We start from the raw sequence: 23,282 nt of genomic DNA on the forward strand, positions 1-23,282 counted from the left end.
GTTTCAACTAAAACCTATAGGTTGGAGTCCTTGTCAAACGGCGTTTTGACTAAAGTTCCAGAGGGTTAGAGCCCCAGTTAAACAGTTAAACAATATTTAACTGAAATCCTAAAATGGGTGCAGGTTTAATGTTTTTATCTTTTTTTTTAAAATCTTTTTCAAAATGTCTTTCTCTTTCTCACTGTTTTTTTTTCAATGTCACATGCTGTTTTTATTTTACAACCATAACATATAAAATTTGATTGATTGATTGAAGTGGATCTTATCAACTCTGGAGCTGTTACTATTAATATGTGGTTAAAATAGACTGGGAAAAAAAATTAAAAACAGGAACATAAAATTAACAAATGCATCAATGAGTAGAATGTTAAATTTTATGAAAATTACAATTGATAGTATGTGCTTTACATTTGTCTTTCGAGAGATGTTTGATTTTTCTTGCGCATAAAGATAAAAATAGCTGAAATAATTTCTCCACACAATCTACCTGGAGTATAAATAGTTATGGGCTTAACTGTAACTGACTTCAAGCATAACCTCAAGAGGGAATCCCTCCACCACGCCCCCCTCGTCCACACCTCATCTTCCCTCCCCGTGAAACACGGAACTTATCCTTCTCTCGGTGCGCTCTTCAGCAGGGGTCGCTACTCTCCGTGTGAGAGTAGCAGTCAAAGCAGTGATCGGGTTTCCAGCTTTCATCAGCTCCCCTCAGACTAGGATTCCTTCCTCCGCTCGGCTTCACCTGCAGTACGCGCTCTCTTCTGGAAACTTGCAGCTGGAGACGGAGCTTTGTCAAGAGCGCGGAGCAACTGCGCCTGAGAACCGGATACCATGCGTTACTTCTGGATACCCACGGCTTGGATCACCGGGATCGCTTTCCTCTTTGGATTCCAAGGCAAGGGATCGTTTAATTATTGTCTCCTTAAATGACCTGACAGGGTTTTTTTTTTCTGCCTAAGTTCAGAGGGAAATAACTTAACAGTGGATGTATAAATGTGCGTTTCCCGGTCTGACGCTAACTGGATCTAAGAAGGTAGGAGTCTCTTTCTTCCCTGAAAACACCTGATAAGGCAGAGAAGTATGCAGCCGCCGCGGTGAAGCCCCAGACTTCACCCTGTGTACAGAAGCGCTGTCTTCACTCTAAGTTGCTGATGAGTGTATGAGCTGAGCTGCTAGACGTCTCTGTGTGTAGTAGCATTGTGTGACACAGAGGAAAACAACACTGACGGGTGATGGTGCAGGTGACTGCTTCAGCAGAGTTGACTGGGCTTCAGTGCAAAGCTTCAGATCTGTTTGAATCACTTTGCCATCTTGCACTTCCTTTTGCTCCTTAGAGTCATGTGTACATCCATTTGGATTGATCACGTTAGAGTCGTAGGACTTATTATGGTACAACTTTTTCAGGGAGTTCATACATTTTGAGTGTGTGATTCATGTGGCCCACGAGGGAGTTTGAAGATAACAAGGAAGTGCTGCAGGAAATGGGAATAAAACCTGTAGCAGCCAGGCAACATGATAAACAGAAAAAGGGAATTTATTTTGATTTCATTACCCCTGCATTTTCCTTTGTACATTCAGTCAACATAAATGACTGAATGTAAGAGAGTCTACTCTAAAAGGAAATGTATCCATGATGTCGGAGTTGTTGTTTGGTATGCTTGGCTTTCAGTTAAATAGTCTGAACACTCTACAACACTTCAGGCTGAGTGCTGGAACAAGAATTGACAACGGTGAACATGATGAGCTTTTTCTCTGCTCTGCTTAAATCAAGACACATGCTGAGGTGTCAGGGAGAGTGCTCCACAGAGAGACTGTCAGGCTTTCACATCCCATTAATATGTTGCCTTTAGTTGTCCACATGGCTAAACGTGTATTATGATTTGCCACTTTGTGTTTATGAATGTGTTTAAATATGTACAGTTTTAGTATAACTGTTAAATGTGAATTTTAGCCTACAGACCTTGGTTCCTTGGGTAGATGTGTGCAGATGTAAATTTTTTCATTCATTTAGTGCCGTTTACTGCTGCTGTTCTACTGAAACCAACAACTTATTGGGTGCTGCTTTTCATGATGCCCTGTTTCCCATACAACAGTAAAAGTTTTACACAAAAAAAGATCCATTCTTAAAATTCCCATGACTAACTATCTCAGTTCTTTGATTGGCTTTTGGCTCTTATTGTAATCTCTTTCATTAGTTCGCACCAAATGCCACATCTTCCTCTATTTGACTTGCTTATCACTTGTTGATTTTTGCCTCCTTTTGCTTTTTAACTCATCCTGTTGAATCATTCTCCAACACTCTGATTTGATTTCTTTCTTTCTATCTGCACTGCCTGGCAAGAGTGTCCACCAAAGTAAAATAAAAAAATCACACTTGCATTGCACCGTCTTTAGCTTTGATTACAGCCCTGTTCCAGAGTCCAATCTTCATACTACCTATCAAACTGAAGGCCTTTTTTATCCTGTTAGTCTCAAAGATTTTTGTTTTTCTTGTAGCTGCACTGCTATTCATTCTCAGTTCATTGAGTTTCCTTTGCATAGTTCATTTGCTCTTGCTTTTACAACTAAACGTAACCCAGAGTGACTGACATACTGTTTTTTTGTTTGTTTTTTTTCCATCTACATTCCTTCCTCAAAGATGATGGCTCTCCGTTTTCATCAGTTTAATATTGCTTTGGAGAGTTTGTTACCCAATTTTTAGCAGTTTTTGCAATGTCCTTAGATGTTTTCGCTGTTTAATGCATATCAGTGGTTTGACCTTTCTTAAATAAACCAACATCTTTTCCACAACACAACATGCCTTTCTACACATTATAGAAAATGGGAAGCTGATTGCATTAGCTGGGGTTAAATAAATTGTTGCCAGCTGGAATATAAGTGCCCATGCTCTAATTATCCAATAGGAGGCATAAAGCTATTTGCGTTGTTAAATCCAAGCTGGCTTTAAAAGGAAAAAAACGAATTGAATAACAAACACTTGTGTTTTTGTATCACAATGCAGAAACTACACTGCTCAAAAAAATAAAGGGAACACGCAAATAACACATCCTAGATCTGAATGAATGAAATATTCTCATTGAATACTTTGTTCTGTACAAAGTTGAATGTGCTGACAACAAAATCACACAAAATTCATCAATGGAAATCAAATTTATTAACCAATGGAGGCCTGGATTTGGAGCCACACACAAAATTAAAGTGAAATATTCCCTTTATTTTTTTGAGCAGTATATTTTCAGAAGCATTATCAAACCTGACTCTGTATAAAATTTGCAGATCTGTTCTAGTTTTTCTTTATATTCAAAGTTAAATGTTTCATATCATGAATAAAATTTTAACCAAACTTATGACCAAAATAAATGCACGCACTTTTCAAATGATTGCTAATGGAATCGGCTATCTCAAGCAACCCGACTCTCAGAAAAAGTGATTACCCACCATGCTAAATCATAAATTAGCTCAGTCACAAAAGTATGTTGTTCTTTGATCTGACAACATGGAACAAATCTTTTAAACGAGGCAATTGATTGAATTTGTTGTAAGACTTTGTTCCTCCTTTGTTTGCAATGTTACTCAGGTTACTCAGTTTAATGTCTTCATTTATGCTAACTGATTTGGTGCATTGCTGCCACTGTGACCTACTGTCTGTATTGTGGATTTTTCCAGTTTTGGTATGACTTCTTGTCATTATTCTTCCATAATGAAAGTACTGAGGCATTTGTGAAAATGTAGTAGAAAGTACAGATATTTATCTTAAACTGCAGGGGGGGAAAAGTAATCGGAACATAAATGCTCAAGGTACATATGTGAAAAATCTATTTGGGTACAGTAATGGAATATTTTTATTTCACTTGGCACCTTTGGGTATATTTATGCATATGCTGCCAGCATGTTTCATTTATGGCTATGTAAACACATGTGGATTGAAGTTTGACATCTAAATAAAGCTCTCTCACTGAAGGTGCAGTAGGAGTATTGGTCTGGGTAGTTGAAGTGAGATCAATGAAGGGAGGAATGATTTGTTTTGGAAGTTGAAAACCATTGTAATTTGTGGCACTACTCATTATTCTTACAGGCTAATTTCCTGCACATTCTTATTGGAGCACTTCTGGGATTGGCAGCAGAACGGAAACTCGTGCAATGTGAATCTGGGTTAATGCATTAATGACTCATCCATACAGGTCACTAAAGAACATGGAGCACAATTTAAACCACTGCAGATATCTTCATTAAACAATAAAACAAGGACTAGCAAAAGCCATCACTGGATAGTTCCAAGAATAAAGACCAAAAAGAAAAAAGAATTTGGGGCCATTCTCCAAAAAAAAACTAATGCACTCAAAAATGTTCATGGAACTGCTGAGACAAAATTGAAATGTTTGGTTGGATTTGCAATTTCCATTCCATCTGGTATAATAAGACAGCATTTTAGAAAAAAAAAATGACATTTTTGTGGTAATATGATGGTCTGAGGCTGCTTTGCTCTTTCAAGAGCAAGACGATTTGCCATAAGTTATGTATTATGCTCCTCACTAGAACGACTGTATAAAGAATATTCGACCACCAGTTTGTGACCTTAAGATGTAATGCATTTTGGCTATATAGCAGGAAGATGATCCAAAGCACATCAACAAGTCCATTGTCAAGAACTATGAACAATAAAAATGCAAACCAATCTAATTTTCACCTTCGCACACCATCTTTGAACTTTTATTGCAATGGTTGAGAATAAATAGACGTTAGAGTGGAGACAGTGTTATAGGACTAAAGAATTGGCACCTTTGGACCTACACAAGTGTTTCCCTATTAAATACTTAATTTGCATACAAATCTATTTATTTAGTTTAATCCTGCTGAGAAAACCACCTCAGATACGTTTTCATACTCAAGTAATGTTTTGGTAAAAATGTACTTTTTTTTTTTGGTCAATTAGTGAGTTTTATTAGATCAGGGCATTTACACCAATTATATCTTGGTCAAATACAAGATGGAATAATAGCAATAAGAAGTATGGGTAGGGCACATTAATAAGAGGTTTGGTTATTTATTGATTTGGTTTTGGTGAGAGACAAACACTGAACTTGGTGATTTGTTTAAAACAAACAAACAAAAAAAAAACTATTAAAACATGAAGAGGTTTGTGTGGAGTTCTTTGCAACTAAAGTGATTTGTTCCGTTTTGAGTCTGGATTTTTCCTCTGAGTCAGATTGTGTTCAGTTTGGACTGCTCTAGCAGTCGTTGAGTCAGGCTGAAACTAGGGATCATATAGTCTCACAGGTGAATTCTGTTTCACATGTGCCAAATAAATATATTTTTTAGAAAATGGGCTTTCAAAGTGAGGTAGAGCTACCCCCCCTTCCCCTGTCAGACTAAATTACTGCTATTTCAGTAAACCTTTTACTGTTATGTTGTGGGATTTACCTTCTTTAACTTTGTCAGTTGTCTTATCACTTATATTGCCAATATAGTGTCCGATTTTCAATGACCAAGATTTGCCTTACCCTTCATGATGATATTTTTATGATTTCTGATCCAGCCACTGTCTAGATCAGCTTATCTTTGTATGATAATGCATGTGTCCTCACCAGTCACTGGGCAACATGCAGGTTACACCTCGGACATGTTGCCAGTCAAACACAGGGCAACAATGAGCTCAAGTGCTACCGTATGTTCCTGTTTGTCGACCATGTACTTCAGTGTTTCTCTTGGTGTAAAAGCAGCTGCGGGGGAAGGATTTGTGTGTAATATCACCACCAAGCAGTACACAGAAATTTATTCATTTAACTTTTATACATTTCAGCTATCTTTCCTTTAATATTTGTTTCATGTTTCTATAAAATATATTCAAACTGGCTTCTCCTATGCAATGAATTGCAATCATCTCTTCACAATATGAATATGTCCTTGTGTCCCGTGTACATCCCCCGGAAGAACACAATTGTTCCTGGCAGTTTATTGTAAACAGTACGTTGATTCATGCATCAAGCTATTATTGATCCATACGTCCTCAGCCAAATGTAGCAGGGCATGTAACCTTTTGTTTTTCAAAACGGTCCAGCTTCCTGTGAGTTATTTCTACAAGTAGGATTACTTTATTACTTGTAGGTAAGAATTATAACATAACTTGCTAAACAACAAATTGGTCTGTTTTTAAATGATCAACAGAAAATGTAATCGTTGGACTAAGAACTTGAAAAATATTCAGAACTGTTTCACATGTCTATAAAACCTCTAAATAGTCAGAGGAGGAGGATGTATGACTATGAACCCTGAAGAAGTTGCTTCACAGCCATCTGTTTCCTGCGGCATCATGAAGTGAGCAACGTTCAAACGCAAACTGAATATTTACTGTGGCGTGGTCCATGGCTTCTGGCAAAATGATTTACATCTCAGGATGGCAGATGGTTGCAATTATTTACAATTAGGTTTTTAAAGAAGCTGTCAGTCTTTTACGTAGGTTTCAGAAGACACTGTTGATTCCCCATGCCATCAGTCAATCCATCTTCTCTCATGAGGACTTCAGCATTCTGATGCTGGATTATAAACCTTTCAAAGCAAAAACTGTGATAAAAGCATTTACAGTAGAATGTTATACTTGCCTTCTTTATACAGCAGCTCACGTGTATAAGGGCAACCAACAAATGATCAAAGTCTTTACACATCAAGTTCAGTATTAACACTTAACACCTGCAGTGTTCTCCTTCTGTTATACACACTCACCCACCCACCTACAGACACACACATTTCTTCATGTCTGAGTCCACTGGGGTTTTCACTGTGGGAATAGAGCTAAATTAGCATGACAAATTAGGATCCAAACCTTTTCACAGCAAGCGCAGCATCACATTAACGGCTTCTCATCTTAAATATGTCCCCTGGTATCAGCATTAATACAGGAGGCTAACCTTTCAACACACTGCTTTCTTCATTTTTGTGTATTGCTAAAACTCCACATGAAGCCAAGTATAGATAACAACCATAAACGTCTGAGAAGTAGCTCTGACAGGAGAAACCGATTGGGTGTCTGATGGTTTGAGCTTAAAGGTTGTCTTTTTCTTGTCTTTTTTCATTGTTGTGCAACAATAGGTTTTGGTGCATCTGGTTAACTTAATTAATGCCAAAGGCAATTATTAATACAATTAGTCATTTACATCAAAATTGGCAAGTGGTGCACCGCCCTATAATCACAAAAATAATGAGCAAATAGATTTCAGTCTTGATTATCGCTTTAAAATACTGGCTAATTCTTGGGTGATGGCTGATGTTCTCAAACAGCATAGCTCTTTATGTATGTCATGAACACAACTTATCTCTGAAATATAAAATAGTATTCACAAAAACAATCAAACTTTCCTGTTGACTACATTAAGTCAAAACGGCACATTAGGCTTTTTTGATTAAAAACATTATATTTTATCTTTTTGAGCCGTGAATAAAAGCAGATGGTAAATCCTGAACTGGAAATTCAACTTGTGAATGCTTTACATGAGACTTGTATCCCAACTTTATATTTGCTTTCATTTGTTTCATTTGACTTAAAACTGATTTTGGTTTTCCACGCCCGCTCCTCCTTTTTCTTTCTCTTTCTTTCCCAACATGGGTGTACAGATTATCTTGTATAGCTGCTTTATTTCAGGTAATCCAAACACATAAGGGTTTACAACAAAGAGCCAATCTAAGTATGATGTTATAAGAATAATCTTTTGTGCAGTCATGACGATGAAAAATCATTGCCCATAGTTTATCCAAATAAATAATTTGACCATACGGTCCTTGATTTATGCTCAAGAACAGCACAATAACAGTTGCTTTAAATTTCCATTTAATTCTGTTCTGCTTAGCCTTGTTTACAACCTTGATGCTGGGAGAGTCAAGTTTCTCTCTACTTGTTTTTGTTTTCATTTACTTCTTGGCTTTTCAGAGGCGATGACAAACAGGATGAAATATCACTTTATAAGACACTTTGACCCCCTCAATGCACATCTACACATCAGGTCAGGTGTTCACCGTCTCACCTGATGTGGTGTTCTGCTGCTTATAAATGTGTTTCTTCACAGGCAATATTGCTTGAGAATGATTTTGCTCTTTTGTTATTGTTTTTTTTTATGATTTCGCTCTTTTGTTTTTGTTTTTTTTTTTTCATAAATGTTATGAATAAGCGAGGGTGCAGATTAAGGCAGGCAATTTAATCTGTGGTACAGTGTCATACCTGAACTGCTCCAGACTAAATAACATCAATTTCATCCTCCTGATCTGGGCAGTTTATTTAAACTGCGGCTATGTATCAGTCTGATTAGCTGTGCCTGAGCTTCCTGTTGCTTATTTATTTAACTTTTTTGAACTTGTCTTGCCTAGTATTATGGAGCTCTTATTTTTATCAGAATTTTAGGCAATATCAAACCTACGTTCGCTGATTTTTAAAGAGGAAATTAGCCCAAATATACCCTTTTCAGAATACTGGTCAGTGCTAGGACTTGTGCCTCCATCTTTAACATTAATTAACCTCACTAAGATTCAGAATCTCGTTATGCAGTAATTTTATTTTTTTTAAAAAGACCTAACAAGCCAACAGAACAGACCCTATTAAATTTAAACAAGCAAAACTAATTTACACAGTTAATCAGTTAAGCAAAGCAATATCAGTCAGTAATATTTGTTTCAATTTATTTCCTTTGTTTTTCTTTATGTGAATGTCGCCTATTACAAAAAAAAAATGCAGATGTAGTGCAGACAGATTTTACATTAAAACTGGAAACCTGATGAGTATTACAGTTGTTATCTGAGTAAAGGTGGACCAGGTTGATTATCAATGGTGACTGGCTTGACTTGGCACTGTAGGAAGAAACACTGTGGGATGGGGCTATTTCAGTGTAAAGACTAACTGATGCTAAAATATAGTTTTAACATTTTGCTCCCATTTTGAAACAGCCATTTGAAAGTCTTTTAGTCATAACACTGAACCTCATTGCAGAGCAAACATATTAGGTACTTCCTCATAGGTGTCTTTTGGTTTATATACTGTATATTGAGAACATTGCAGATAATGCTGTATTTGGTGGATAAATCTGAATTCCTTTCTGTGAAATGACTAATAGTCTATGTACTTATCAATAGTCCCTGCTGCTTAGGTAAAAATAAAAAAGGTTTTAGTATAAGTTTTACGACGTGTAACATAAATTTTCTCTTTTTTTTTTTTCATTTTAATACAGTGTCTCCACAGTGAAGTTTTGGTGTAAACACATTAAATTCTTGTCAACAGATGCTCATTGAAATGCTGCGAGTCAGATATTGAAAGTAAAGTGCCTGGAGATAAGCAGGTGGCGCCATAAAGGCACAGCAGAAGGAGACTGTGCAAACAAGGAAAAAATACAGTAGTAATAATGATGGGAACATGACATCTGTTGCTGGCTGCATTTCCAATATAAATATGTGCAAATTCTTGCCTTTATTCTGCTAATGTTACGAAAGACACAATTTCGCAAGTGTGGTTTTCCCATTAAATAAGAAAATGAAATTAAAATCACTCGTGAATAAGCTTGTTCATGTGATAAGTAATTTAGAATCATGGCATCAACAGATGCAAACATTTACATGTGATATAGTCATAATTCAGCAATGGGGCTAGAGCTCATCCATCATCCATCAGAGGAGACGCTGGTGTCGTAGACTTGACAGCAGCTAAGTATGCTGGGTTTCGGGGAAGTTGTAGTCAGCGATTTTGCATAAAAGCTATGGATTCAATACGTTCGAATGACGCAACTTTTTATGAACTGCAATTCTGTGAGAGCTCTAATGACGCCAGCTTCACATTGTCTTACTACTTCCTGAAATCTTGCTTTTGCCGGTAGTAGCATCTGGCTGATGGTCACATAACTCATGTGATGCGAAAAAAGTGTTTCCATTGCAGTTTTACTAAATAAATTTATTTTGATATGGCTGAAAAATTACCTCATCCTAGCGCAAAAACCTTTTTTTTTAATTGCTGTGTTTCCAACAACCATATTTATTTGTGTCATCTGTTTGCACAATTTTATTGTTAAGGGAAGTGTAGCTACTGTTGCTCAGCTTAATATTTTAAGAACTTTATCTTATGACTTCAGGATAATATGGAATGGAATAAACTGATTTCTTCAACAGAAATCAACAGTTTTCATCCTTGTTTTGGTCACAATCTTCATGCAAGTTTTATCTGCAATTTTGCAATTTCTGCCATTGTGGTGCTGGAATAAGTAATTCTATGGCAATGGAAACAAAAATGTGAGTATGGCTCTTGCTTATGCAAAGCTTACTGCCCTAAATGACATCCACTCCCAGTTGTCCTCCTGTCTGATGTTGAACTGAGTCAGTGTGTGCCCTGGTGCCACCACAGATTCCACTAAGACCATTAGCTTCCAGCCATTTGATTAAATGTTACCATTGATTCCCACAGGAAATGAGTCAGTACAACAACATCTGATCACATCTGCCAGCTCCCTAATGGAGAGTTATCAGTGGTAGAAAGAGGGAGTGGAGGAGGCAAGAGTTCACATTAACATTGAAGGGGTGAAAGAACATGAAGCTGCGCACACATCAACAACACCCAGCCTCCTGTTGTGCCTGACTTTGCCACTGCTTTGAGCAGCCTGAGGCCTTCACATTATATTGCACTAGCTGTTAGAAGTAAAAATGTTTAAACATTAGGCTTTTGATTTCGCGTTCTCTGTCATAGATGACATTGGCTCATTAAACCGGGCCCATTCTGCATGGATTTATATTCTGCCCTTTGCTCAAAAGATTACATTCAAGACATTTTGTTGCTATTTTGTTTAGGTTTTACCCTAAAGTGACAAGTAGAAGTTCCGATTGTGGTTAACAGACGATAATATTACAGCAGGATGTGCTACGGGGGGAAAAAAATTCAAGAAGTGTGATACTGAACATCATTTTAACTCTGAACCTTTCATCCAAGTTGTCATTTGTTTTATCACATCAAACTCCTTAATATCAGCGCCCGTCCTCAATAAGAAAAAGCACTCTTTGTTCCTGCAACTCAGATTGAGAAATTGTTTGAGGAACAAGATATTCTACGGGTATCATTATTTAAATACATGCCTCACAAATGATTGATCACTTTTGCTTTTGATATTTTCTGGACTCGTGCTGATGTAGTTGTTGGCAATAAATTACTGCAAAAAAAGTAATGTTCTGAAAAAAAGTTTCACACAACGAGGCTAAAAAATGACGGACAAGAGATGCATCCTAAAGTTCAGTTAAGCCTGAGTGTTGCTTTGAAATGGTGCTTTAATTATTTCATGCATGTTCATGCAAAGCTCTGCCTATTTCCACAACACTCCTCCTTGGAACCTCGGTCTCCAGCCAAGCTTCTGCATCACCACTCCTCCCCCTATGCCTTCATCACTTAGCTCAACCACACCAGCAGCAGGAGCAATTGGCAAACAAATGCTAATAACTGGCACTACAGAATAGATGGATGGATGAAAATAGTAATCTTTTGGCATTTCTGTTCAGTCCAATTTTCATGTTACATAGGGAATCCTGTCCTGTCTTTTTTTTCATATCTGAAGTAGAAATGACTGTTTATGAGAGAAGCATCTGATGCAAAGTGATTTCTGCTCAACCGGCATTTCAAGAACAACCAAAAGCCTGGTGTAACTCCATCATATAGAATTGTATGCTCATAGGTATTGTAAAGTAAGGTAATTTTATTTATATAGCACATTTTCAGCAACAAGGCAATTCAAAGTGCTTTACATGAATTAAAAGGAAATGCAAACAAAATAACAAACCGAAGGAAAGAAAAAAAAGAGGAATGAAAACTAATCTAATATTGTTCTGAAGTATGTAAACTAAGTGCTCCTGTTCAGGGTTGCTAAGCATCTAATTCCATTTAGTAAGTACTCTACAGTTTCTGATAAAATAATCTAAGAGTGACTGATCTAATTCCTTTTCTGGGATAAAGTGAGTACTCCACAATTCGAAGTTTCTTCTAAATCCTTTGTGGTCATATTTGACATTTTTAAACTTGATCCTTACAACAATATTATACCTATAAACGCAATTTAACAAATATCACAGTGGAATATTCAGAAAAGCTTCTAATATATTATTGAATGTATTTGTTTTGTTGGTTTGCTTACCCAACATGACAGCTGGTCAATAGTAAAATTCTTTACATCATGTCTTTGAGCATCTGGGTTTATTTTATGAGCTATTTTAACGAACTGAGACAGTAGAAACGTTTCTACCTATTTATGCTTCAGTTGGATTTCACCTTTGCAGTGTTTCAAATAAGGTTTTCTACTGAGAGGAAACACAATGACATTTTGCTGTGTGTTTGTGAAGGGAATTAAATAAAGAATATAATTAGGGCACTTACTAAAAAAAAAAAAAAAAAAAAAAAACAACCAACCAACAATTAGACCGGTGATTTCTGCGTCCGAACTACAGGCACAGAGACCACAGCAACAATTTGCCTCAACACAAAGACAAGTGCCTAAAAAAAAAAAAAAAAAAATTGGGGAAAAAAAACTTGAAGAAATGAACAGTTTATCATAGGTAAGCAGGTCTTTCTGAGCGTAGGAGTGTGGGAACTGATGCTAGCCTTGAATTTAACATTCTGTTACCAATTTCACCTGGCACTATAGAATGAAGTTTGTAGCGGTACAAGCTTCATTTTATAAGAAAGCAGTCTTGCACACAGATCCCTCCTGTGCTGTTCCAAACAAAATGCATACAAGTAATCATATTCCTACAACCCCATGATGTTTGGGCTGGGTTTTGTGACCTCCTGACCAGTTTTCTTACAAATGGTCTCTCTCAGAGCAAACATGCATAGAAATGCGTGGCAACAACCTGAAGCTTAATAATGTTGCACCATCATTTATGTATACGTTCTGCAGAACATCCGCATACAGTAATGTTTGCTGTATTTTGTTTGAAAAAATTTTACTGCCACACATCATCCAGTTTAAATTCAGTTGTCAATATCTGGAGGAATATAGATGGCTGGCTGCTCCTGTGTGGCAGGACCAAGGTGATCTTACAGTCACAGAGCTGTGATGTTATGAAGATAAACTATAATTTCTTATTGATTTTTTTTTTTTTTTCTATGCACACTTGCTGTGCAATTGAATATTTTCAGCACTTGTAGGATGAAAATGTGGTCACGGATGGAAAGACCAGCGTGGGTACACTGAATAAACATTCCTGATCATGAAAAGATAACTGAATTACTAAAAGCACATTGGGTCTTCTCTCGGCAGTATTTATAATCCATTTCAAGAGCCTATGTTTCTTTGGTACATAATTGCAACAATATATTAGAAATATTGTGTTAAAGTGAAAAGTCGCCTGGAAAAAGAGAAATTCAGTTAAGCTGCAGTTGAGAACCACAGCTCACTACATGCAATTACCTATTAAAATGAGCTGTTTTTACGGCACTAGCTTCTCTTACTAGAAGAAGGAAACACCAAGCTTTTAGCAGAAAAGCTGATTTTTTTTTTTTGTACATTTCCTTTTTTTTTTTGTTTTTCGTCTTCATCTTGTTGACCTTCTTTGTTTTGGCATTGCAACAACATTCACTCTTCACAGTAAGAGTGAATGTTGTTTGAAATTCATATTTCCAAGCTCATTTTGTCACCGACAAATGGACAATAGCTACTTAACACAGTAAAAATAAGAGCACACAAGAGTCGTGCTAGACCTTTAGTCAAAGACTTTAAAGCAGTTCATAAATAGTTTTTTTTTTTTTTTGTTTTGTTTTTTATAAATGGTGTAGGCTACCAGGTTTTTTTTTTTTTTGTTTTGTTTTTTATAAATGGTGTAGGCTACCAGGATTTTTACACATTTATCCCCGAAGAACACAGTTAAGTTAACCACCTGTTTTCTTTTCTACGCCTCAAGGCACCATCTCAGTCGGTCAAGAGCTGTTTGTTTGGGTGGAATGAACATAAGTGCAAAAATCTGTCTTTGAGCCTTCAGTAAATATATGTGTGCAGGTTTACATGTCCATCAGAAAACAAATCTTTTAATCCTGTGCATCAAGGATTTCGTACACATACCTGGTTTAGTTATTCATTTTACTGATTACTAATTTGTCTTTTTTTTATTTTTCTTTTCCGTGCCGTGTTCTGAATTGCGCTACCTTAACCTGTGGCACTTCAAGTACAGGTAAAAAAAGAAAATGCAGAAACTTCTGTAAAGCAAATATTTGGCTTTGTCTTGATTTCAAGGTGCTCTGTGTGGGTTCAGTGTGTAATCTTGATGTGGGTGTAGACAATGTGCTAACAAGGACTGTAATTTAATCAACGTAATATCAGCAGCTCTCTGCTACATTGCACTGTTTTGACTCTGGCAAGTTGCCAAATGCATGTTTTTTTTTTTTTTTCCACCTCATGCGGTAACCCTCATAGGTTTGGTTTGACCAATAAGTCATGAGGTTCAGTGAATATTTGTACAAGCTTCCTAAACCATTTTAATTTAATGAAAATAAGTATTCTTAAATACGTTTTAAACAAGACATATTTAAATAAATGAATCATTGGATGACAGCACTGTACTTCTCTATCATCTAACACTGTGTTTATCAGATATGTTCCCATTTCTGATCCACTGTAGTGTCAATTATTTTACTCGATAAGGCCTGAAAAAAAAAAAAATCTCCACTCGGATCCAAGTACACTGTTAGACATGGTTGACATAGCAAACATGGTTAGGGGTCTTATTTTGGAGGGAAACATTGATCGGACAGAAGATGTGGAAGAAATCGAATCTAACAGTCTGGGGAGACCTGGCAGGAGAATCCTCAGGGGAGAAAATGAGGTCCTGAACGGTCACTTTAGGAAATCGAGCAAAATCTAGGAAAAACTCAATGGGATGAATGTGTACATGAATAATAGTGTTGAAGAATGAACAATGATTGACTTTGCTATGATACAATGAAAACTGCCAACGCAAGTGTAGGCATTGGAGCTGCAAATTCTCATGTCGCTTTACTCTAGCATTTTGTTGCTAATCCATGAGGGATGTGGGTCTCACAATGAGTCTTAAATTTCTTATCAGGAAAATGTTGGACTCTGAGGCTTCTTGCATAGATTCATTTTTACACTGCATCCTTATTGAGCTCACACATGACTGCTAGATTTTCAGTTTGGCAGTGACTCAAAATCTTTCTTCTTTTTCCAGCAATTTATTACCCATCTTCCAGGACAAATATTCGACGAATGCCATAGAAGCTTTGCAGTTAAATTAAACCCACACGACGTGAATCCTTTGCAGTGATAGATGCAATAGTAGCTTTTACTCATAAGGATCAGTTCAGTCATGTTTAAATCAGATTTAATGAAAGCAAAGGATCTTAAGGTCTGTTTTTTTGTTTTTTTTTTATTCAAATGTATACAATCAAACTTTTTTTTGCAAGGAATTTCTTTCTGCTCCACATTTTTTAACTGTTATTTAGTGACATAAAAGTGAGCTTAACATATACAACACCTCTTCATCCCTGAATACTACATGAGCTTCCCTTAATTCAAAAGCTATTTTTCAACTGATTTATTTCTTTAACCTGAAAACTGAACCCAACAAATTTAATTTCAAAAGCAGCAGTTTTAAAGAAAAGTTGATTACACGCCAAGGTTAGCTGTGAGATTTTCAAAACACAATGCACAATTTAATCAAACCTAGTTAAGTCCCAAAGAGGCAGTGACCAAGAATAAACAGTCCTTGAATATTTAAATACATTTATCAGACGCTAAATCTCCCTTGGCAAGAAGGCAAAGGTGACCGGGAGGAACATGCCTCAGCACCATGAGCTTTCTGTCTACATGGGAATTATATATATATTTTTGTTTGGCTTTTTGTTTTACCCACAGTTCAAACAAACAATCACAAATGATTCCAAATACTTGTGATCATTTCTAGGTGAATCAGCAGAGGTTATTGGATCAGTTTAGTACTCGGCACAGCCTCTCTCTGTTTTAACCTGAATGTGAAATCTTTTGAAGTCCGCAGCCTGTATGAACATTGTGCGATGTGGAAGTTTAATAAAGTTAGAAGGCCTCTGATGTTGAGCTTCAGATCTGTACTTTAGACCGTTATGGTCACACATTTGTCAGAGTAAACGCACCACAGAAGAGAAAATGAGGCATGACGGGTGTTTAAGTGTAGCAGTGGAGCTGTTTTGGTAAACTTTATGATGAAATGAGCATGTCAGACTTCACAAGTGAAGTATTTATACTTGCTACAAATACAGATGAGAGCCAGTGGCATCTCAAAAAGCAAAGGTGATTTATTAGTTTAACAAAGATTTACAGTTATAATTCAGCCATATCTTGGCAAGTTTTGGACAGTGTTGGCTTGCATTTGACACTATTAACCATGACATTATTAAAGCAGCTGGAGAGCTGGGTAAAACTCTCCGGTCCAGTACTCGGTTTGTTCAAATCTTACCTAAAGTACAGGGACTTCTTGGTTATCAATGGATAACTTCACATGTGGGGAAAACCAAGGTTTAATCATGGGACCCCTCCCATTTAATATCTACATGCTCCCACTATTTTAGATTATAACAAGACTGGTTACCATAAGTATGCAGATGATGCACAGCTCTAAAATGTCACCAGGTAACTGAGCCCATCTAATCATTTAATAGATGCCATAGCTTTATCCAGCTGAACAGAAACAAAACCAAAGTTGTCCTTAAACCTAAAGAGAAACGATCCTGACTCAGCATGCAGATTCAGTTGTTAACTTTTAGGTAGAAGTTTTTGCTAAAATTTACTGTAATGATTTTATGATTTGTATTTATGAGTGTACGAGATGTGAGCTTTCTGCTGCTACTACACACAAGCAGTGTTCTAGACAATGTACTGCAGAGCAAGTTAGAAAAGTGCCATAAGTATGATAAATATTTCTTTTAAAGGAGCCAAATATTACCACTGCTCAGTTTTTGTCTAAAAATGGGTAATGCTGTCAAGTTATAACTATTCAAGGAATTGCAGGACCGGGAACTCTGTGACAACCAGGGCTTATGTCTCCCTCTCTGCTGAAGGAGCCTCATCTCATATCCACGACACACCTAAGTGTTTCTTGGGGAAGAGAGCGAGTGACGGGTGTGTCCACCAGGCTAGGATATTTGGATGGGAGGATTCTTTTAGACTGTATTCGTATTAACATTAAGCCACATGACAAATGTATATTTGTTCAAAGGCAGCAATTCTATTCATGCTATTTTAGTCCTGTCAGCCTGCAGCTTACCAAAGCTCCAGGTCCTGATGGCATTTCTGCAGTAGGGTAGTGTATGCAGTTTCTCTTTCTGATTTTTGTCAGTTTTCTTCTATCTTGGCCATTGCCTTCCTGTGAAATTCCACTCCAATAAAATTTTGCTTACAGCACAGTCTGTGCTTTCTCCCCTTCAGTTGGATTCCCTCCAGAAGAAGGGAAGTTATGAAAGATGATGTCTATTTTCTGTATCGTTTTAGAATTGTAGTCCGCCTGTAGTTTTAGCGATGGCAGCAGAGGAAGTGAACGACGCCGTTCAGACCATGTTGGCCACACATCCAAACACTGAATTAACATTAACTGTCATCCTGTTCGACTCTGCGCCTCTCCATTTGCAGTGGAGGATGGTTGCTTACGGCGCGGGTAATTTGCGGCAATTTCTCTGATTGGCGCTTTACATATACTATAAGGCTAACTGAGTAAAATGTAAGCCTCGACACAGTCCAGACCTCCAGGAAGCAATCGTTTCTCGGTAGCCAGAGCTCAGACCCTCCGAACGAAGCAAAGTTTAGTACAAGCGGAGCGGGTTTTTACCATGTTAGTGTTCTTCTTTAAATTGTATAATTTTTGTTTGTGTTTGAAAGCTACTATCCTTATTGGGGAAAAAGTTAATCATGCAGAAAAATAATGTATTGCAAATATAAATGGGTAATTTTGATATTGTGGGATCCTAAATCAGTCATGAAACCAAACTCAAGAGATGGGATTTTTTTTTTTTTTTTCCCCGAATAGATGGAATTTTTTTCCCGTAATAATACGTCCACTTCATGCCAAGAAATCATTTACATTTCATCCGTGTGACCAGAGGCCATGGCCAGATCTATTCCATTATAAAACAAGATTTGACTTCTTCCTGACGAGAAGAACTTCTTCTGTTCTGACTTTGACTCCAAGCTATATTTTTCATCACATTACTTTAATGGGATTTCAGCCAACCTGCACTTTGTTTCTGCCCTGGCAGCATTGCTGTTGGCAAATTAGGATGAACACATTGTTCTTTTGCTTTGGGCCTGAAATACAAATGTGTTAGAAAATGGAATAAATGACTTTGAACATTTCAAGCACCATTTACCTCTAGGAAATTTCCAATAGACATCTGAAAGAAATCTGAGAATTCTGGTCTATCAAACAAATTTATTTTTTGTCAAAGCTTTCATCTTTTTCTCTTTAATCTGACCTTAGAATTAAGGTCCTAATTAAATCCCAACTCGTCACTTAAAAAAAATCCTTGTCGGGCTGCTTTGTTTTGCTGTGCTTGGTTTGACTATGGGTAACAATTAACAATTAATAAATACCAAAACCAATTGTAAAACAAAATTGTAATTTAGATAAAAATGACCAAGTCAGGGCTCCATCTGATTACAGAAAAAATAAGCCAATAGTTTTTAGTCAGTTATTGCTGTTGAATGAGGCTCGGGCTTTAAACATGATGGATGAAGGATTCAGGTTCAGCACTGTTTACTCCAAAATATGAGTTATATATAAATAATAATAATAATAATAATTATAAATAATTCAACCTTCCAATTGGAATACTTTAAACAACAAAATCTAAACTAGTAACGATCAACAAAATTTCTTAGTGACATATGAAACAATTAAATTGTGTAGACTACTAAAGTCTAAAACAAAACAAAAAAAACAGTGGAAATGAACAAATAAGAATAAAACCAATGTCGAATAAAGAAGATGCAATGATGTCACAGTTCAGACGAACTGTAAATGTTGAGATGCAGGTTTAAGAGGAATTTGGAAATGACAAACAGCCTTTCAACTATTTAGATTGTTTAGCACCAAAAAGATGTGACTTGTTTATGCAGCAGACAAAGCAAACTATTATCCACTTAACAGTGCCCAAAGCTGAATTTGATCCTTCACTGTGGTGACAGGGGGGAAGCTACAGAGTGCTCTGTCTGGCAGGCGGGGAATTGTTTAGAAGCTGTGACTTGTTCACTTTCGGGACAGTGGAAGTGGCAAAGAGAAAAGTGGCAGCTTGGCTAGGGAGGCATAAAACTCAGTTTGCTAAGACGAGCAACATGTGTGAACTAAGCATGAGTCTGCAGCGACGGTGGTAGCAGAACCAGACTGGTGCTGGCGTCCTCATTTCTCAGGACATGCACGTCACAGTTGGCAGTTTTTTCTGCTTGTATGTTGAGACATACCTATGAGTGTAAACAAAGACAAAAAACTGCATTATGTTTTAAGACTTTTACAGTTCATATTAAAGTGAAAATAATCCAAAGAATATCTGAAAGATTTGGGCTGAGGCATGTTTACAAATGGGCTGCATCACTTTCACAGTTAGAGGTTAAATCAACTGTTTCTGGAATGAGTGTGTAAAGCCACTTCACAGTTCGCAGCCTTTTTGTCTGGATTCCTATTCATAATGTGCCAAATGTTCTCAATGACAATTTTCTGCAGGCATTCTAGTACCCAGATTATTTTTCCTCACATACTTTGCAGTGTTTCTATCAGTAATTTTAGTTTTAAAGCTTGTCTGAAGTGTTTCTGAACACTTGGCAAGATTTGTCTCTTTATGTGAAAGAAAGTAGTCCTGGAATGCTCCCCTCTTTGTTTTTTTCATTGTACATTCCATGATTTTCTTTTTACTTTCCCATTAAGCTAATCATTTGTGTAATGTTTTTTCTTCTGCTTATTTCAGTTTCACTTTACCAACATTATGTTTTCTTAAAGAAAACATAAGAAAACAGTTTTATATCTGAAACTGGATATATTGCATTGCAATGTGCTTTTCACTCAGATAAAAATGTAATTACTGTAAAATATTTAAATTCAGCTTTCATTTATACACATGCATTCATATTACAATCTTCAAATTCAGAGAAATCTTTAAGGGTTTTTACGCAAAAATCAAGGATCTTGTCATTACATTAGTGTGAGGTTGCATACTTTAAAGTTTGATAGATGTTCTGCCATAATTTATTAATTTATATCAATAAATGATGTTTTATTACAACTTTACATCAATGAGCAAGACATGAGTCGAGGATTAAAATTGTTCCAGAATAAATAAAATGCTAATCTCTTTATATTTTACATGGGCCAAACATTCTTGTAAACACTCATTGCTGAAACTAGGTGTAACTCAATTATTTGACTATACTTGGCTTGAAAAAAAAATGTCATGGCAGGGTTTTTTTTTTTTTTCACTATTTTAATTTTTTTAATCAAAAGGTACACAACCACTCACTTCCCCTTATAACATTTATGTATTTATATTGATCTAGGCATCAAACAGCCAGATAATAACATGTAACAGCAGTTGCATAGAGGAACTATAAGCTTCCAGCTCTTCTATCTGTCTCGTATATCGCTGGGACATGTCAAGACCATCTCTCTTGGAACAAGTCTGGAAGTCAGGCTTTCTGGATTCACAAATAAGCTTAAATGGCTTCATTCAAAATGGAGGAGCAGAAAAATGTTCTGTAACTTGAATGGCTGAGCTCTTAACACTGTCTAGACTTTCTTTCATGGAAGTTCTTTACAGCTTTCCATCATTAATCACAACTTGCAGACACAGAAAAAGGCTTAGAGGGTAGGTTGACTGTTGAATTGACAGCTTTGCCTCTCTAGCTATTTTTTTTTTTCCCCCGTTTCAAATCGGCATCACGGCAGACTGTCAAATGCTCAGTCTCCTACTTTGCTATACTTTAACGCATTCAGTATATGGCTAAGTGTCTCCTGCTGCATATCAAATGTATATATATATTTTTTAGACCTCAGAGTGCATTTCATTCATCTTGATTTTTTTTTTTTAACAAAGGTGTTTTAAATGCTGTTATTCTTCCCCTCAAACAAATTTGCAATTTTCTCTCCAAGTCCAGGTCTTTGGTACTTTGAACCTTTTTTGTAAAAGCTTCAAAAAATGCAGATACATTAAAAAGTAAAGCAATCTAGAATTTGTCTAGAAAGGAAGATTTTTTTTTTTCTACTTGGTAAACAAGACGGTGCACAGCATTTAAAGGAGAAATAAGACATTTTCCTTCCTCAAGTGACCTGGTGCAGATTTTTACTCATAACATTTAGAGTCACTAGTAGCTTACACATGCCAGGGCAGACTTGCTCTACAAAAAGTATATCTCAATTCATATGTGCACATTTTTGAGTGTGTCTGGGGTAATGTGGTTCTAGTGTATGGTGTCCAATTATTTTTAATTCAGGTGTGTGGAAGGGATGTATCTAAATGTTCCAGGATAGTAGATCTCAATGACTGCACTTAAGCACCCTCGACTTAAAAAAATATTATATGAATATGAAGATCACTAGAGCAAAAAAAAATCTATCAAAAACAAAAGTAAAATAGATTAATCTTGTTAAATATGCCATCCCAGCTATAAGTGAGGACTCAGCATGACTCGTAAAGCTTTGTATATGTTGCAATTGTTTTCTTCAAGTTCTCATTGGCTACTCTAACTTCTTCCCACAGTCCAAAAAACAGGGTTGGTAGGTGAATTGGTTTCCTTAAACTCCAAATAGGAGTGAATATATGCGTGTCCAATTGTCTTGTGATGGATGGACTGGCAACTTGTCCAGGTTGTCCCTGCTCCTTTTCAATGACCACTAGAGACAATATTGCAAGGATGCTTTTTTCTTTTTTTTTCTTCTTTCTTTTTTTTGAGCACGAACAGTTGCTGGTTGGTATTGATGAGAAAATAGATGGTGCTAAAACCTGGTCAATCTGAGGGGACAAAACAGTCATAAGAAGAGTTGAGACAGAGGTTTGCCAACAAAAGTTCAGACATGCATGTGGGGACCAAATGCACAGAGATGTAGACAAAATCAAAGATGAAGACATAATCCGAAAATTAAACAAATTAAAAAAACTGGTGGCATAAGGGGGTTGATGGCAGAAGGAGCCTGCCTATAGAGACTAAAACCAGAGGGGAAGAAATACTGAAGATTGATCACTGGAATGAGAAACAGATGAGAGCAGATTGAAAACAGCTGAGGGAGAATCCTGACAAGGGAGACGGGGAATTTAATGTGGTGAAGTGGTAAAAAGGAAACTAAAGAGAGGGGCACAATATGGAACTTTCCTAATCTGCACAGATTTTAGACTTTAAATTTATGCTAACAGACCGGCTACAGCAGATTGTTTCATGAGCGAAAGACCAGGGATCACACACACTTAACAAATGAACATCCTGATGGATGACAGGATTTATCAAATTAAAGTGACTATATCATCTCACAAGGGAGACCGCTTCATGGGTAAACAGTGGTGGCAACAGAAGACATTGAATTTGGAGAGACAATATTTCCCTTTTTAATTTTAAAAGGATTTTGTTGTTTCTAATCCAGTCCTGGATTTTATACTGTGGATGAAGAACATTCTTAAACCCAGCATTTGTTGCGGCTTGAGTGCACCTGTGCTCATCAATAATCCAGTCATAATCATTGAAACTGGATTCAATTTCCTCTCTGAGGCTGTTGGAAATGTGTGCATAAAAACCACCTGTCATCTGTAGGGCACAGTATTACTAGTAACATTTCTCTGACTGTCTGTGCTGCAGTCTGTGCGTGATGATTCAACATGCGGGCGCTGTTTTATGCCCCAACAGTAGAGATTGATCATGTCTGCTGGTAATGGCATTTCATGAATCAGAATTGCATCCTTCTGCAAAGACGATGCAGTCACCATCCAGTTGTGCTATTCTAGGTTTGTTTACTGTCTAATAAGCTTGCTTCGCCTGTTTTTATGTGTGGTATCAAACCAATTGCATTTTGGATATTTTTTCTCGGATTTCTCCTCTCCATCCATCCATAATTTAACACTCTTGTTCTTGCAGAGTTGCAAGTGTGGCTGATGCCTGCCCTGATGCCAACAGGACAGAGGGGCGCACCTTTTCTTGTTAGGTCCTGAATTCATCACAGGATTTTTATTTCATCTCTTTTCCTTCATTCTAAGTTGTATTGTAAACCGAAACATGTTGCACAACCACAATAACTTTCATCCCACGACACGCAACTGTGAGCAAAACCCA

The 23,282-nt window shown here is 36.8% G+C and overlaps 1 protein-coding gene across 2 annotated transcripts in view; it reads left to right on the plus strand.

The window, feature by feature from the left end:
- lsamp (limbic system associated membrane protein) overlaps window positions 1-23,282 on the plus strand; it is a 723,288-nt gene that overhangs the window by 366,280 nt on the left and 333,726 nt on the right. The window contains exon 1 of one of the 2 annotated variants that reach the window (XM_007566764.2): window positions 627-895. The exons of the other annotated variant lie outside the window; for it this stretch is intronic. Within the exon in view, the coding sequence (XP_007566826.1) occupies window positions 832-895 (64 nt within the window). The 5' untranslated portion in view covers window positions 627-831. Of the gene's footprint in view, window positions 1-626; window positions 896-23,282 lie in introns of those variants that run through there. 2 annotated transcript variants of the gene reach the window in all.

Source organism: Poecilia formosa, unplaced genomic scaffold, assembly GCF_000485575.1.
Source record: "Poecilia formosa unplaced genomic scaffold, Poecilia_formosa-5.1.2 Scaffold198, whole genome shotgun sequence".
Classification (NCBI taxonomy): Eukaryota; Metazoa; Chordata; class Actinopteri; order Cyprinodontiformes; family Poeciliidae; genus Poecilia; species Poecilia formosa.